General features: G+C 47.8%; 1 protein-coding gene across 1 annotated transcript in view; it reads left to right on the plus strand.

The window, feature by feature from the left end:
* GRIN2D (glutamate ionotropic receptor NMDA type subunit 2D) overlaps window positions 1–15,529 on the plus strand; it is a 1,291,669-nt gene that overhangs the window by 542,343 nt on the left and 733,797 nt on the right. The window contains exon 4 of the mRNA XM_069200679.1: window positions 13,419–13,533. Coding sequence (XP_069056780.1) covers window positions 13,419–13,533 — 115 coding nt within the window. The remainder of the gene's footprint in view (window positions 1–13,418; window positions 13,534–15,529) is intronic.

Raw genomic sequence — 15,529 nt, forward strand, 5'->3', positions numbered from 1 at the left:
CTGGAATCTCCCTCTAACGTACATGGGTCAAAGTAGTTTTATTGTAATAAAACAGCTGATGTTCCAAGAAAGGATCCCCACGTAAGAGTGTATATGTTTCTGTGAACAATGGAGAGAAAGCTTGCCACTTTTGACGGCAACCTATCTTACTGCAGCCTTGAGAAAAGCACAGAATGAAAGAAATGTCTTGTTTAAGAACGCAGTGCTGACCTTGGCGAAGAACAGCTAGATAGGGAAAATAAAACAAGACAGCAAATGTGGCTATTGTTAAAATAATATAACCAAGCTGAATAATATATATGTAGGTTAAAGTGCACAGCGGCAGGCCTAGTTTTGCTAAAATAACATGTATAAAACTATAGCTAAAATGGCTACACAACAAGAGGATTAATGACAAGAGAAACCAATGAAACTCACACAAGGTGGTTACTTTCACTGGGACTGGAACAGGGGACCCCAGAGGCTCTAATGGTTCGGCTCCAAGAGTAGGCCAGGAAGACAGTCTGGAGGACCAGAGACATTAGGACCAAGGACATAAGAACAAGCAGGCCTGTGGTTCCAGCTAAGCAACAATGGTTCTTAAAAGCCATGACCCTCAAAAGGGCATAATGTTGGCAAATTCAGCTCATCAATAATATTTTCTAACATTTATTAGTGAGTAATAATGTTGCCTATTAACTTTAACACACAAATGACACCTCAGCTCTACCCAACTAGCCCCAGCTTGTGCATCAGGCATGTGAGTTCCCAGAATACATATTTTCAGCTTCCAGCTCTGGGAAAAGGCCCAATGCTTACTACTATCACAGTGGAGAGAAAGAGACTTCTATCTGGATAGACCTAATTCATGTGGAGAAGAATATGGGCACTTCTTTTCCTCATCTGTTGAGCTTCTTCCTCCTTTTCCTCATTGGTTGAGCATTCTTCCTCATTTAAATTGCACAATCTGCCACCTGCTGAGCAGGCAGTGACAGACAGAAAGGGACCAGTCCAGAAGATGGACACTGACCCTGGCCCAAAATGTATCACTGCCAATCAGTACCAGCACCTGGGGTCCAAGCAGTGCTTAATGTGTAAAAGACATAATGATAGGGGACCAAAGTATCTCTTAAGAGCTCACTACAGGCATTAACGAAGGCCAGGATTGCTGTGAATACCAAGGCGTCCTGATGTTGATTTCTCCACATGCCTCTTTCTTCTAGCACCCTACACTTTCATTCTCTTTCCTCATAATCGTGCATATGCTTTTAATTATAGCTTTTTCCTTTTTTCAGTGCTTTCCTATCTTTCTTTTCCAGTCGTGGCTCGCGCAGCGGTGAAGGGGAGGGGCGGCGCGGGGGGGGGGTTAAATGAAAAATAAAAAATAAAAAAACGTACCTCTGCTGTGCCGCTGCCGCCTTCAGACCCGCGCTCCTCACCTCTTCCTGCAGACACAGGCTCCCAGCCTGCCCTGTGCTAATCCTGACGCTGCTCAGAGCAGCGTCAGGATTGGCTGGGAGCACCCAGCCTGGGTGCTCCCAGGCAGACTGGGAGCCTGTGCAGGCTCTCTCCAGCCCAGCAACCATACGCACTGTGCACATGTGTGTTTGCCCGGCCCGAGACGGCCGGTCAAACATTCATGCACTCTGAGGGGGAGTGAGCTCATTGCTTGTTACCCTCGTGACCCTGCCCCTTTTCCACAAAAACGATAATAAACAAAGCTTATTATCGTTTTTGTGGAAAAGGTTTGCAGCTGTCGCTCCTGGCTCACAGGGTGGGTGCGATGCTCCTCCGCCTTTATGGAGGAGCCGTCCTTGTTCTTTTCCCTCTTCCTTCGCCTTTTTCTTCCTTTCTGTTGTTAGGTGTGGTTTGAAGTCTGATGATATGAGAAAACTTTTGTCCTCAAAAATATGTGTTGGCATCCCCACCTGCAACCACATGGATAAATTAAGCACTGCAGCCAGGCTCTGGAATGTTGGCTGAATGCCCTCCTGGCTACTTCTTGTTCCTTTGAGTAGTGGAAATAGTACCACTGCCGCACTTACTCCCTCAGCTGTGTCCATACACCCTCAACGAAAAAATGCCTACGTTGTGTACTTGTTCTGCTCAGTGGTCCAGCGAGGTCTCTCACACAGGTGCCAAGTACAGTCATTGCAGCGTTCACTGACAGTGCATTATGTTGGTGTGTACATAATTATCTGCCAACATGTTTAGGACGGCTTTTAAAACCCATTCAATTAATATCAATGGCTGTTAAAAAAGCATTTGACAAACATTTCCCCAAAAGTTCCTCCATGGAGAATACGCAACCCCATGTATAATTGAATTCATGTACTATTCGGTTTTCATCAATTTTACTGGCCAGAGGTGTTTTGACTACATTTCCTGAAAGTTCCCAATGTTCTCAACGCACCGTGCATGAAAATGCACAATTTCCAACTAATTATCATAAATTCTTATACAGGAATCAAAACAGTGGTGTAACAAAAGCCCATGCAGCCCCCGCCGTGCAGGGGGGCCCCGAGCTCCAGGTGGTGGATTCAGCACAGCACCTAGCCTAAATGAGTCCAGAGGGCCCCCTCCATGTTCTTTGCAGGGGGGCCCCACCCAGTTTTGTTACGTCACTGAATCAAAATATTAATGCTTTAAAAAAATTGCCAAATATGTTGTGTTCTTTAAAATCTCACCTTATTGTGCCATTTTCCCTAAAGGTATTGTGGCAGGGAAGCACACCACTTTCTATCCCTGAGACCCCTTCTCATGTCCTGTAAAACCAGTGGAGACTGGTAATTTTGCAAGGCAGGTGGGCTGGGGGGTTTACACATGCACTTCACCCACACCCATTCATTTACACACACACTCACACTCATTCACAACACTCACTAACAAATCTACATACATTCTACATGCACACACGTATGCACCAAAAATTAAGCTTACTTCGAGAGCCTCAGCTCTGAAAGGGAAGCCTTGAAGGTTCCAGGAGGATTGGGACTGCTGCCTCCCCCCTCCCCCAGTGGGGGAAGGCAGCAGTCCTAATCTCGTCCCAGAGTGGGATGGGGTCAAGACTGCTGACTCCATCCCACTCTGTGACGAGTTCTCACTGATTGACACTCATGGCACTTCAGGGCTTAAAACTGAAGTGCCCAGGTCCGAAGCAATTGGTGACGCTCCCCCTCACATGAGGGGGAGGGCCTTGAGGCACCTTTGCCAGGCCGAAGAGGTCACGCCCACAAGAGCTGTGACTTCTTCAGCCCAGCAAAGTTCAGCTCAGGGAGTTAGGAGCTGGACATGCACTAAATGCACTGACCCCGAAGAGTGTCTGGCAGGCTGACTTTTGTTCAGTCTGACAGAACCTCTTCAAGCAATAAAAAAGGTTGGAGTGTTGCCTCTCAGCCCGTACAGATGGGCCGCTGCTGCGTAAAATATCTAGTAATGGCTACAGAGATGCCTGATTAGTAGTGGTTAAAATGTATCTCCACACATGTGGCACCTCTGCGTGGAGCCTCCCTGGGCATCTTTTAATCATAGGATACCTGATACGAAAGCAGCAGATGGCGTCCTGCCCCAGGAAAACCTGCTCTACATGGGTGCCACTGTAGTAGTCCGGGTGCGCTAACCTTCTGCAGCCTTTGGTGGCAACATACTAAGCTTTGCCCATCTGTAGTAGAAATTTGTTTCCCTCAATTTGAATTTTTGGACAACCAATAGACTGAAGACACCACGTAACTTATAATGATAGTATAAAGCAATAAGATCACCCATAGCACAGACTGAAGTGCCTTTGGCCATTTCAATATTATGTGATTTACATTTGTCAGTGTCCACCTTTCTCAAAAGGGGATGAATGCAAGGCAAAGAAAGGGCTGATGCCACTGGGATGGAACCTACGACCTTTATGCTACAAACACATCTCCAGAGCGCGGACTCAACACATAGAGCAAGATGGCTCATTAAGATGAACAGGTGGCCTTGAGAAATCTGGTACCTGAATATCAGCGTTAGACTATCCTCTAACATAAGTATCATCTCTTAAATATCGTATATGAAAATATCCCCCCACTGGAGATAATAGAAAAGTTGCACTTAATGTGATGAAGAGGACACAATGTTTTGGTCGGTGCTTATTCCTTTATATGATATTCTCAGATACAACCCCAGTGTCACTAGTCCAATGCGGCAGCTTTGACAGCAGCAAGGAAAACAATTATCCCAAGTTACATATCACGTAGGACTTCCAGCTGCAAGGAATGAGACAAGGGTGGTGCAAATCTTTGCACTGGGCGAAGTCTGAAAACGTTGTCCTCCCATGGGAAGGGTGACATTTTCCCATATCCCCCTATTACGCTGTGAATTAAAACATTCTCCTACTTCTACCTCGGATACCCTCCTGGAACCTAAAGGTCATGCACAGTAGCTGCAAGCTCAGTAAGTTTGGCGATCTAAATGGGGTGATAATGACACATTTCATTTAAAGCACTTACAAACGGTAGAAGCACATAATAAAGCGCTATATCAAATGTTATTAATGAATGAAGTCTAAGGAGCTTATCCAATGTGTTCCTTGTGAAGTAGTGCTTTTAAATGTTGCTTGGCTTCTCTTCCTCTCCCTCCCCCGAGAAACTATTTCCCCTTGCTCTCTTTCTGGCTCTTTCCTCTACTACTAATGCCTCCACAGTCAGAGAAGGCAGTCTAATCTTTTGAGGATTCACCACTGTTTTTTATGCAGCGCTGCCTTTCTGTGATGTCAAAGCTCTGTATATGAATATTACAATAATCCCCATGTATATCACATATGCATAAAACTTTGTTGTTTCTTGGTGGTCAGCAATAACTTACTATCCAGCTCAATGGTACTCATTTTATTGATGGCAGAGTGATTAAAGGATGAATAGACCCTCCCGGATTGGGTGCTGTGAACTTCATGTTACATGGCATATGGCATATACCCTAATAGTACCTCTAGACCTAACCCTTGCATTTACGCTAATCCTAATTTTAACACTTCCCTAAACCTGCGTCTGACTTTTCACTTTTTTCTGCACGTATCTCAGTTTCTCTATCTGCCTCCACTTCTACATATAAATGTATATATTCACTGACAAAACCAAAAGTTACAGGGACATTATGGTTAAGTACTGAATTTACTCACAATAAACCTTAGAAATTCAGCAGTTATATATAGTTAGTTATTTCAGCAACTAAAACTCACACCCTAAGGTAACTATGACTTCCACCCACACCACGGAATTCATTAATTTGACTACTAATGGTTCATTTACGTTTTTAATAACTTTATAGAAGTTGTCATGAGTGCTGCAATATCTAGGGTAATTAGCAGTGCACGGTAAGGATGTGAGTTATAGTTACCTTAGGGCGCGAGTTTTAGTTACTTGAAATGACTAACTATAACTGATGAATTTCTAAGGTTTTGTACAAGTAAATTTGAACCCAACTATAATGTCCCTGTAACCTTTGTTTTTTTTCAAGGAATTTCTATGTTTCTTTTTAATTCTATTTCATAAAAGTTAACGTCCCTGAAACCTTTGTTTTTTCAGTGAATTTCTTTATTTTTTTTACGTAAAGTATTTTTAACTATTAAACGTTAATCCAGCTCTGCGCCACGCACAGCCTTTGACCGTGTGCAGCGGGTGTTGGCCAGGGCCTGTCTCTCTGAGTGTGAGAAAAAGTGTGAGAATGATGTCTCTGGGTGTGAGAGTGGGTGTGATAGTGTCTGCCTGGGTATGAGAGTGGGAGAGAGAGAGTCTATGTGGGTGTGAGAGGGTCTGTGAGTGACTGTGTGAGTCTCTGAGTCTGTCTGTGAGTGGGTGCGTGAGTCTGAGTGGATCAGTGAGTGGGTGCATGAGTCTCTGAGTGGGTCTGTGAGTGTGAGCTTGAGTGTCTCAGTGGGTCTGTGAGTGTCTGAGTAGTTCTGTGAGTGGGCACATGAGTTTCTGAGTGAATCTGTAAATTAATGCATGCGTTTCTGAGTGTGTCTGTGAGTGAGTGCATGAGTTTCTTAGTGGGTCTGTGCGTGAGTGCATGAGCCTCTGAGTGGGTCTGTGAGTGAGTGCGTGACCCTGAGTTGGTCTGTGAGTGTCTGTGGGGGTGTGTCAGTAGCTGCGTGCGTAAATCAGCAACAAAGAAACAGCACCTGCCCGTTTATCCAATAAGAGTCTACAGTTTTGCACAGAATACCTACCCAACTGAAGTACTTTCTGAGGGTTAGTTAGTAAGTGCTGCCTAGTTTGGTAAAAGTCCAGTGTGTATTCTACACTACAGGTGCATAATGGACCACAAGGAAATGTCTCCAGGCAATTTGCACATTTGCATACTTGTATCAATTTAAAGGGAGACCCATGAACTCTAGGGGAGGCGGACTGCATGGCCCCCCTCCCAGGGCCAAATTTGGCCATGAGGACCCCATCCCCCGGGGCCCAGCCTTCATTTAATAGGGGTGGGAGTTGCATGGACCAACTCCCTGGGCTGATGTCGTTCCCTGGGACCCCACCATAAATACCCAGCGCCGTGAGATCCTCACGGGTGAGTAGTGCGCTTTACAAATTCCTGATTGATTGATTGAAATAAATGGAGGAGGGGGGCCGTGCAGCCGCCCACGCCAGGTCAGTTTTGGCCCTGGGCACTTCATCCCCCAGGGCCCGGCCATATCTTCTGGGTGCCACCCAGGGCACCCAGTGTGCAGTGGGATAGTGGGCGCAGCCTCAAGGCCACTGCAGTCCCAGCCACTTCCGAGCCTCCTGCGGGAGCCAGCATTGCTCTTGCACACAGGGAACTGCTAAACATTCAGCTTCTTGTCTGCAAGTGCAGTAGTTTCATCTCTTTCCCTGCCTCCATCTGTGCGGGCAGGGAAAGAGATGAAACCTCTGCTTCCAGGGCCTGCTGGAAGCAGAGTAGAAGCAGAGTGGTCGCTCTGACTTGGCGTGAGCTGTCAAAGCTTCCGCCAAGTCAGAGCAAACAGCTATGTCCTGGGGCTAGACACCCCAGGACATAGCAGCAGCCGGCCCTGGGGGATGACGGTTCCCAGGTTCATTATTGGCTCCAACCTTTCATTCAGCCCCAGGAAGGTGGTGGTCCCCAGGGCCAGCACTCTGCAACTGACCCCCTTCATCATGTTATTTCAGCCCTGGGTAGGTGGCAGTCCCCGGGGCTGCAGGGAGGGCTGTTCCCCCCCTTAATTGCAATCAATAGCCCTGGGGAGGAGGGGGACCTTGGTGCTGTGGGGGAGTGGGCACGCACCTCCCCTCCCCTCCCCCCACATAAATTTCATATTCCGCCCGAGGAGTTGGCAGTCCCTGGGGCTGTGGGGAAGGCCTATGGGCCTTCCCCATTACAAATAATTAATTTGATCCGGGGATATGGTGGTCCCCATGGTGCAGGGGGATTTGTAGCCCCCCCATATATTTTAACAAAATTCCTCTGGGGAGGTGGTGGTCCCGGGGGCTAACATAAGCCCTAGGAGGGCGGCACCATGCACCCCCCTCTATTTTAAGCCCCCAATGCCCCCTGGACCTGGCCCATCCTGGTGAAAAATAAAAAAAAAAGGACAGTAGACTCAGAGAAATCCGCTGATCCTGAGCCACTGATTTTTCTGAGATTATATTTAAATAAAAAATGCTTTTTAGCTTTGGCAGGGTCCGGGAGGGATCCGTAGACCAAGGCCAGGGACTCAGGGTGACCCTACCCTGTCCCCTTTTCTTTTTTTTATTCTTTTTTTTGTGGGACTCGGCTGAAACTGAGTTGGATCCGCAGAGGAACCACATCCCTAGATACCATTATTTTTGCTCTTTAACATCTCTAAAATCGCTGAACGAATTTACATCAAATTACAAAAAGCATGATTTCCGGTCCAAGAGCTAGCTTTCTGCCAAATTTGGTATAATTCTGTCCAGCCAAGTTCAAAGGAGGAAAGGGATCAGGGGCAAAACTATGGACCAGACAAGACAGGAGGGAGGGGATAGGGACCTGCACATGCTATACAGAGGGCAGGGGGAATGGGTCAGATTGGAGCAGCAAGCTGACAACAGAGGGCAGGCAGGATGGGCACTAGAAGAACAACACACCATGGAGGGCCACAGTGAGACTATAATGACATACACACAGACAATGGAGGCAAGGTGGGAGGGGATCAGAGGCAGCAAGCTGACCACGCAGGGCAGGTGTGAGGGTCTGTGGCACCACGGAGGGCCGTGCATGGCAAGTGGGAGGGTTTGTGGCAGCACAGCGGCCATGGTGGGCAACAGGGAGAGGGCAGGGGCATGATCGAAGGACCATGGAGGACAGAAGGGATTGGTAGGGGCTGGACACAGACAAGAGAGGCAGGGGAAGGGGCTTCCAAACAGACCAGGGGGTGGGCAGATAGTTGCAACACAACAGAGCATCGGAGGCAGAAAGGAGTGGCAGCAAAATGCACCATGGAGGACAGGATGGAGGGGATAAGGGCATGGAACTCGGACAAGTAGCATGGAGGTGGAAGGGACAGGTGGCAGACATCTGACCATACTAAGCAGGTGGGAGGGGCAGTGGCAGCTCAACAGAACACTCAGAGTGGAAAGGAGGGGCAGTCGCAGGTCTGTGGAACATGGTGGACAAAAAGGAAGGGGTAGGGGCAGCAAGGTAAGCACAGAGGCTAAGCATGAGGGCAATGATGGGCATAGAAATGGGCATCAGAGGGCAGGAGTTAACAGGGACATCAAACTAAATGGAGGGCAGGGGCAGCACATCTGACCATGCAGGACAGGAGGGAAAGGGCTGGTTCATGGACTCGGAAAACAGAGGTTAGGGAGGAGTTGAATGGGGCAGCAAGCTAACGGTTCAGGGCAGGCAGGAAGGACAGTGGTAGAACAATGGCCACACAGGGCAGTAATGAGGGAGCAGGTGCATGGACTTGGACAATGGCTAACAAGGAAGAGAGGAGAGTAGGAGCAGCAAGCTTGGGTGGGGGTGGCACAAGGACAGGCCAGGCCCTGAGTCCAGCTCCCCCCGCACCGTGCATTACAATGGGCATTTTATTTAATGTTTAAAAAAAACTAGAAATTCGATAAAAAAACAAAGGTTACAGAGACAATATAGTTAGGAAATAGAATTAAAAAATCTTAGAAATTCACTAAAAAGACAAAGATTACAGGGATGTTATAGCTAGGTTCAGATTTTACATGCACAAAACAATAGAAATTCAGCTGTTAAGTTATTTCAAGTAACTATAACTCGTGCCCTTGCCATGCACAGTTTTCTCATCAATAATTTTACTGCAAATGTTACAGTGATATTATCTGTGATGTCATAGAAGACTTCCTGAATGATGTAATATCTGAGGTAATTAGCACTTCATGGCAAGGGCGCAAGCTATAGTTACCTTAGGGCACGAGTTATAGTTACTTTAAATAACTCTAACAAGCTGAATTTCTATGGTTTTGTGTGTGTAAAATCTGACCCTATCTATAACGTCTCTGTCATCTTTGTTTTTTTAGTGAATATATATATGTATATATTCCTCTACACCTTTGTCTAACTCTAGTGTAGCCATTTATTTCTAAGCAGTGAGCTGCACCCAGCCATGGGGTTGCATGTAGTGTCACAAAACTTCAGCTCCACCGTACGGCCTGGGTACATCACTACTCCCCCTTCCAGTGTTAGTCTGAACTTATATTCCTCTTAATTCACTGTAACTGAGCACACAAAGCCTTTAAGCCTTTGGCTAGACTGTGGGAGGGATTGAGTTTGTACTGGTGGCCTCTTGTGCTCCTGGAGTCTCCTTGCTTTTCCTGAGGGCAGGGCCTGTGTATGGGAGCTACCTCAAAGTTACCCGGCGGAGCCTCGATATTTTATGGCAACGCTGTTGGACAACACAGGGTGTCCATGTCCCACCTGTGAAGATCTGTGGCAATTCCATATATTTGACATCCCGGATGGCATAGAGCCCAGGGGGACAGGAAGGCTGACTACTTTGTTTTTGGGGTGGGGCACTGCCATGCCCATGGCAGACAGCCCCACCCCACTATTTCTTTTCAAATAAAATCCCTAGAATCTAATGGGTTTTCTGCCCCCCGGCGGGGCAGATCGGGGCAGAAGGGCTGATGCCCCATTTAAATGGGGGGGAGGCATCGTCATGTCCATGGTGGGCAGCCCCCACCTCTATATCTAACTAAAACTCCTTTTCCTGGGACCTAGTGGGCTTTCTGACCCTCTAGAGGAAGGCGGATTGTGGGTAATTACCCCATCTGCCCCTCCAAGGGGGGGCCCAGAAAGATTGATATCTATTTAAATTGGTTGAGGGAATGCTCATGCCCATGGTGGGCTGCACCCAACCCATATTTGAAGAAATAAATGATTTCATGTTGTCTAGTGGGCTTTCTGCCCCACTGGGTGCAGATTGGGGGTAATTGCCCTATCTTCCCACAGTAGAACAGAAGGGCTGATGCCTCATTTAAGCAGGGTGGGGCCATGGCTATGCCAATTGTGGGCAGCCCTCACCTCTATATTTAAAAAAAGAAATCACTGGCGTCTAGTGGGCTTTCTGCCTCTCAAGGGGCAGTTTGGAGGTAAGTATTCCATCTGCCATTCGGGAGGCAGAAAGACTTATGCCCATTTTAATGGGGTGGGGGCATGGGCATGGCCAAGGTGGGCAGTCTCAACCCCTATATTTAAAAAAAATCCTTTCCCTGATGTCTAGTGGGCATTCTTCCCCCCTCTGCCACCCCCACCCCAGCGCTAGTGTTATCCCCATTTCCCCCAGGGGCAGAATGACTGCTGTAGTTAAATATTTAAATATTTTAGGGGGGAGCACAAGCCTTTGTCTAAGGGGTCGCTCCCCTCATCCATGGTGCCTAGTGGGTGAATGACTGCTTAGGGATCACTCTCCTGTGGTAAAACCCAAGCAGGGATCTACTGGGAAGAGGTCTCACTGGAAAAGGGAGATTCTCTTCTTGCCAATGATACCTCCCCAACCCCAATCGGTGCTCAGGGGGTTTAGATTTGCCCCTTAGGGATGTGCAAATGCATGTGCGGGCTTCCGGCAGGAACAATACTCGAATGCCACTGAGGGAAACGGCTCTGCCCGTCACTCACCCTTTGGTGCAGGCTGTGATGCTAACTTAAGCGGCCAACCTAGATACTTCAGTAGGTTCCTCATCACCAGATGTGGTAGGCAAATGCCTGGCTGCACGGTGCGATGTGGGGTCTACGCTGCTGTGCCGACTTGTTCACACAGACACTGTAAGCTGCTGTGCTGGAAGAGCCTTGATTTGTCTTTTTCCCATTTATTTATACTCCGAAAGCCATGCCCGGCTGTGAGATTGCATGTGGGGTGATGAGACTTCTGCTTCACTGTACAGCCAGGTTTGATCACTACATCTGCCACTGTGTCTAACACCACACTTACCTCTGTACCTACCTCGACCTCTGTTTTCCCTCAACTCCCATCTCTATATTTCTCTACCTCTGCGCATGTCTAACTCTACTCTTTCCTATGTACCTACCTCTAGATCTGTCTGCCTCCCCTCGTACACCTGTAGTATCTTCTGCTGTACCTCTACACCTGTCTCTAAATCTACACTTGCCTCTGTACCAACCTCTACCTCCTTTGCTACCTCTATATTCTACCCCTATAACTCTTCCCCTACCTTTAAACCTGTCTAATTCTACATGTGCCTCCGTACCTATCTCTACATCTGTCTCCTCCCCTGCATCTATACCTCTTCCCCTGCCTATATACCTGTGTAGCTCGAAACAGACTTCCTCCTCCGCATCTTTCTCTGTACTAACCACTGCTTCTACACCTACCTCTGCACCTACACCTTATTTTCCTCTTCACCTTCATCGCTTCACTTACCTTTACCTTCACACCTAACTCTTCCTTTAACAATAGTTCTACACCAAACTTTTCAGTTACCACACCTATTCATGTCTCTACCTCTTCACCTACATTAACTTTCACACTTGAACTTGCTCTATCTGAAATTGCTATTTTAAAAATTTCAGTGTGCTTTGTTTTTAATTCCTGATCAATCTTCTGCAAAAACCATAGTCTCCACATTTCTTCGTTTTGAACTTATTAGCATGTTAATTTTTTATATTTTTTTTCCACATAATTTCTTCTTTTTGTCTGTCACCCTCTCATTTCCTTTCTTGACTTGATAGATCTTGTCTCTTTCTTGAATTTGCTTCCAATTCACTAGTGCACTCTTACATTACAGCAGGGCCGACCTTTAGCATGGGTGAGCCGGGCCAAGGCCCAGAGCGACAAACTTCTGAGGGGCACGTGGAGCTGTGTGCATTAAGGTTATGCCAACAACAGCGCCCTTCTCATCTTGCTCCAGCCATGTCCTTGTCCCTGTCTGTTCATTTCTATCTGATTTGCCTGTTTAAAGTGGTTTTAGTCCTTTATTATCATAGTGCAGGCGATGTTTTAACACCCCTTTAAAAGCCCTTTTTCATGCCCTCCCTTCACCCTCTCACCCCGGCTGACACACATCAATAAAACCATCATCTGCGTGAGGCAGCTAAGCTATGGGCAGGTCGACTGGAATTATTCAATTATGCGGCTGCAGCGATTTTCACATAATTATAGATTTGCTGCATTTATCACATAATCCATCACCTGTTGGGTAATCTGCAGATTTTAACAAAAATAAATTGTTTCTAGCTCCAGCAGTTCAACAGTTACTAAAAATGCAGTGACAAGTGTTGCAGCGCGCCCTTTGCAAAACCAGACTGGCCAATTTTTTGTTGCTGATTGCTATATTTGGGTGTCAAACTGGTACTGAGGTGCAACCTATGCCCAAGTATAAAAATGATGAAATAATGAAGTAATGCTGTTACAAATCGTGCCGCATTATGCTGCCTAATTAGCCTTCTCTTGAGGCATAGTTTACTCAACCCTGCCACATAATTTGACCCTCTCCTGCCGCATAATTCCAGTGGCCCTGGCTATGGGTGATTTAGGGAAGGTTGGGAGATCAGGGGATGTTTCTGTTCAGGGACCAGTCACTGCTCATCCAGGCACTGACCTGTGGACACAATAGGGACCGCCTGCTGCCTCATTCAATTCACTACCAGCAGGAGGATCCCTAATTTCTCTCCGGCCGCGCCCAGGTCGCCATTTTAGCAAAGGCCGGGCTCGGCGTTACAGTACATTCCATTTACCCTAATGAGACCATCTATCTGTCCTCGCTTACCCAGACCCTTCCAAGTAGATAACTCGAGAAGGAGGCTCGCCCTTGGGCTCCTTGAATGGTCCCCTTCCATGAACAGTGTGCTGAAATCTATTGAAACTGAAAACTAGTTGGTAATCAAGGAGGGTGCGGGCGGGTTTCGCTGCCAAGAGCGACACACCATCAGTAGGAAATGCCTGCTATTGAGCGAAGCACCTTGTTAATTCACCGCTATTATTTTTTGTCTTTGTTGGCGTTGCCGATTTGTAGATATTTTATGAACATATCCTACGGCGGCAAAGACTTCTCGTTCAATGAAGACGGCTACCTGATCAACCCGTCCCTCGTCGTGATCGCGCTGAACAAGGAGCGCAGCTGGGAGGTGGTAAGAGAACCTTTTTATTTCCGTCTTCAATCCTTTATTGATCGCTGGTCTTTGTTTGTGGGTCGCCTCGTCAGGTTTGGAGCAGGGGAACGGCCATGAAAGCCTCGGTATGGAAGCTTCCGCTGAATCTGGGGCACGCGCGCACCTTCTCATGGGAACACGGTGGTGGGTGTTTATGCTCAGGGGCGTAGCTTGGTCAGTAACAGCGCGGGGGTGGGGGGGCTTCAGATTTCCCAACAGTCGACCATGGATGCGACCCCTGGCCCTGCCTTTAGGACCCCTGGCCTCAGGCGGCAAATTCAATGCCAGGAGCACAGAGGAAGCTCGTGCTTATGGAGCTCAGTTCGGCCTCCACTTTCCTTGTTTTCTGTTCATGTTTATTACACGAATAGTGAACAATAGCATATCATTCACTATTAGTCTAATAAAAATGGGGTACAGTTAGCTGGAATATGCCCTTCTATGGCAGCTGAGGTCATTAAAATGCTTTTAAATGTATGTTGTGTGTGTGCTTGTGGGTGAGAGTGTGTATACGTGTGTGAGTGTGTAAGTGTGAATTTGTGTTTATCTGTAAGTATGTGTTTGTGAGTAAAAGTGGGGGTCAAGGGGCGCCTGTTGTTACTTCTGCTACCCGTGGCATTTTGATGAACTGACGTCCATGAATTGGGCTGGTATAATGTTAAAATACATTATAGGACAAGCAGGGTGCACAAGAGGGGCTTAACAGGCAGCAGAAAGTGAGAGGGATGTGGATTGATTGGGGCACTAAGTGTGAGAAAGCACTTTATTTTGTGCAATAACCAACATTTTTGAAGTGTTTCCAAACAGAGATGGGGAGAGTGTGTGCTCGCCTTTGTCTGTGTGTGTACAAATTCCTGGTGATATATGACAGATACCTCACCCTACCCGACTGAAAGCACCTGCACCCAACTTTTTATCACAAAATACATTTATAATGGGGGTGTAACACCCCAGACACCACCCTTGAAGCTCTGCCCCTGTTTATGCTTCTTCCCCTACAACAAGGACCGACCAATTGAGGACTAGAGGCCAGATGTACGAAGTCATTCTGCAGTCGCAAACACTGAGATTCTCAAAATCACAGAGCTTTTGACCACAGAATAAGTTTTTGTTGTGTACTTCACCTAGTTTGTGAGTCGCAAAAGTATTTGACTCTCAAAATGTTTTCTCTAACCTATTCAACACTTAGGAAGGGGTGTGAAAGAGGTGTCAGTAGGTAAATCCAAGTATAATTTTACTATATTTAAATCCCCATATATGTACCTCAATGATATATACCTTCAAGGAACGTACATACGGAGCTAAGAATATTAAGGGGGTCATTCTGACGCCGGCGGGCGGCGGGAGCCGCCCGCCTGGAGGGAACCGCCGAATGACCGCACCGCGGTCAAAAGACAGCGGCGGCCATTCTGGCTTTCCCGCTGGGCCGGCGGGCGACCGCCAGAAGGCCGCCCGCAGGCCCAGCGGGAAACCCCCTTCAACAATGAAGCCGGCTCCGAATGGAGCCGGCCGAGTTGTAGGGGTGCGACGGGTGCAGTGGCACCCGTCTCGATTTTCAGTGTCTGCAAAGCAGACACTGAAAATCTTTATGGGGCCCTGTTAGGGGGCCCCTGCACTGCCCATGCCAGTGGCATGGGCAGTGCAGGGGCCCCCAGGGGCCCCACGACACCCGTTCCCGCCATCCTGTTCCTGGCGGTAAAAACCGCCAGGAACAGGATGGCGGGAAGGGGGTCGGAATGCCCATGGCGGCGCTGCAAGCAGCGCCGCCATGGAGGATTCCCTGGGCCAGGGGTAAACCGGCGGGAAACCGCCGGTTGCCCTTTTCTGACCGCGGCTTTACCGCCGTGGTCAGAATGGCCCAGGAAGCACTGCCAGCCTGTTGGCGGTGCTTCCGCGGTTCCCGGCCCTGGCGGTCATGGACCGCCAGGGTCGGAATGACCCCCTAAATCTTTACATAGCTATATACAACTTCGGG

This window comes from Pleurodeles waltl, chromosome 7 (assembly GCF_031143425.1).
Source record: "Pleurodeles waltl isolate 20211129_DDA chromosome 7, aPleWal1.hap1.20221129, whole genome shotgun sequence".
Lineage (NCBI taxonomy): Eukaryota > Metazoa > Chordata > Amphibia > Caudata > Salamandridae > Pleurodeles > Pleurodeles waltl.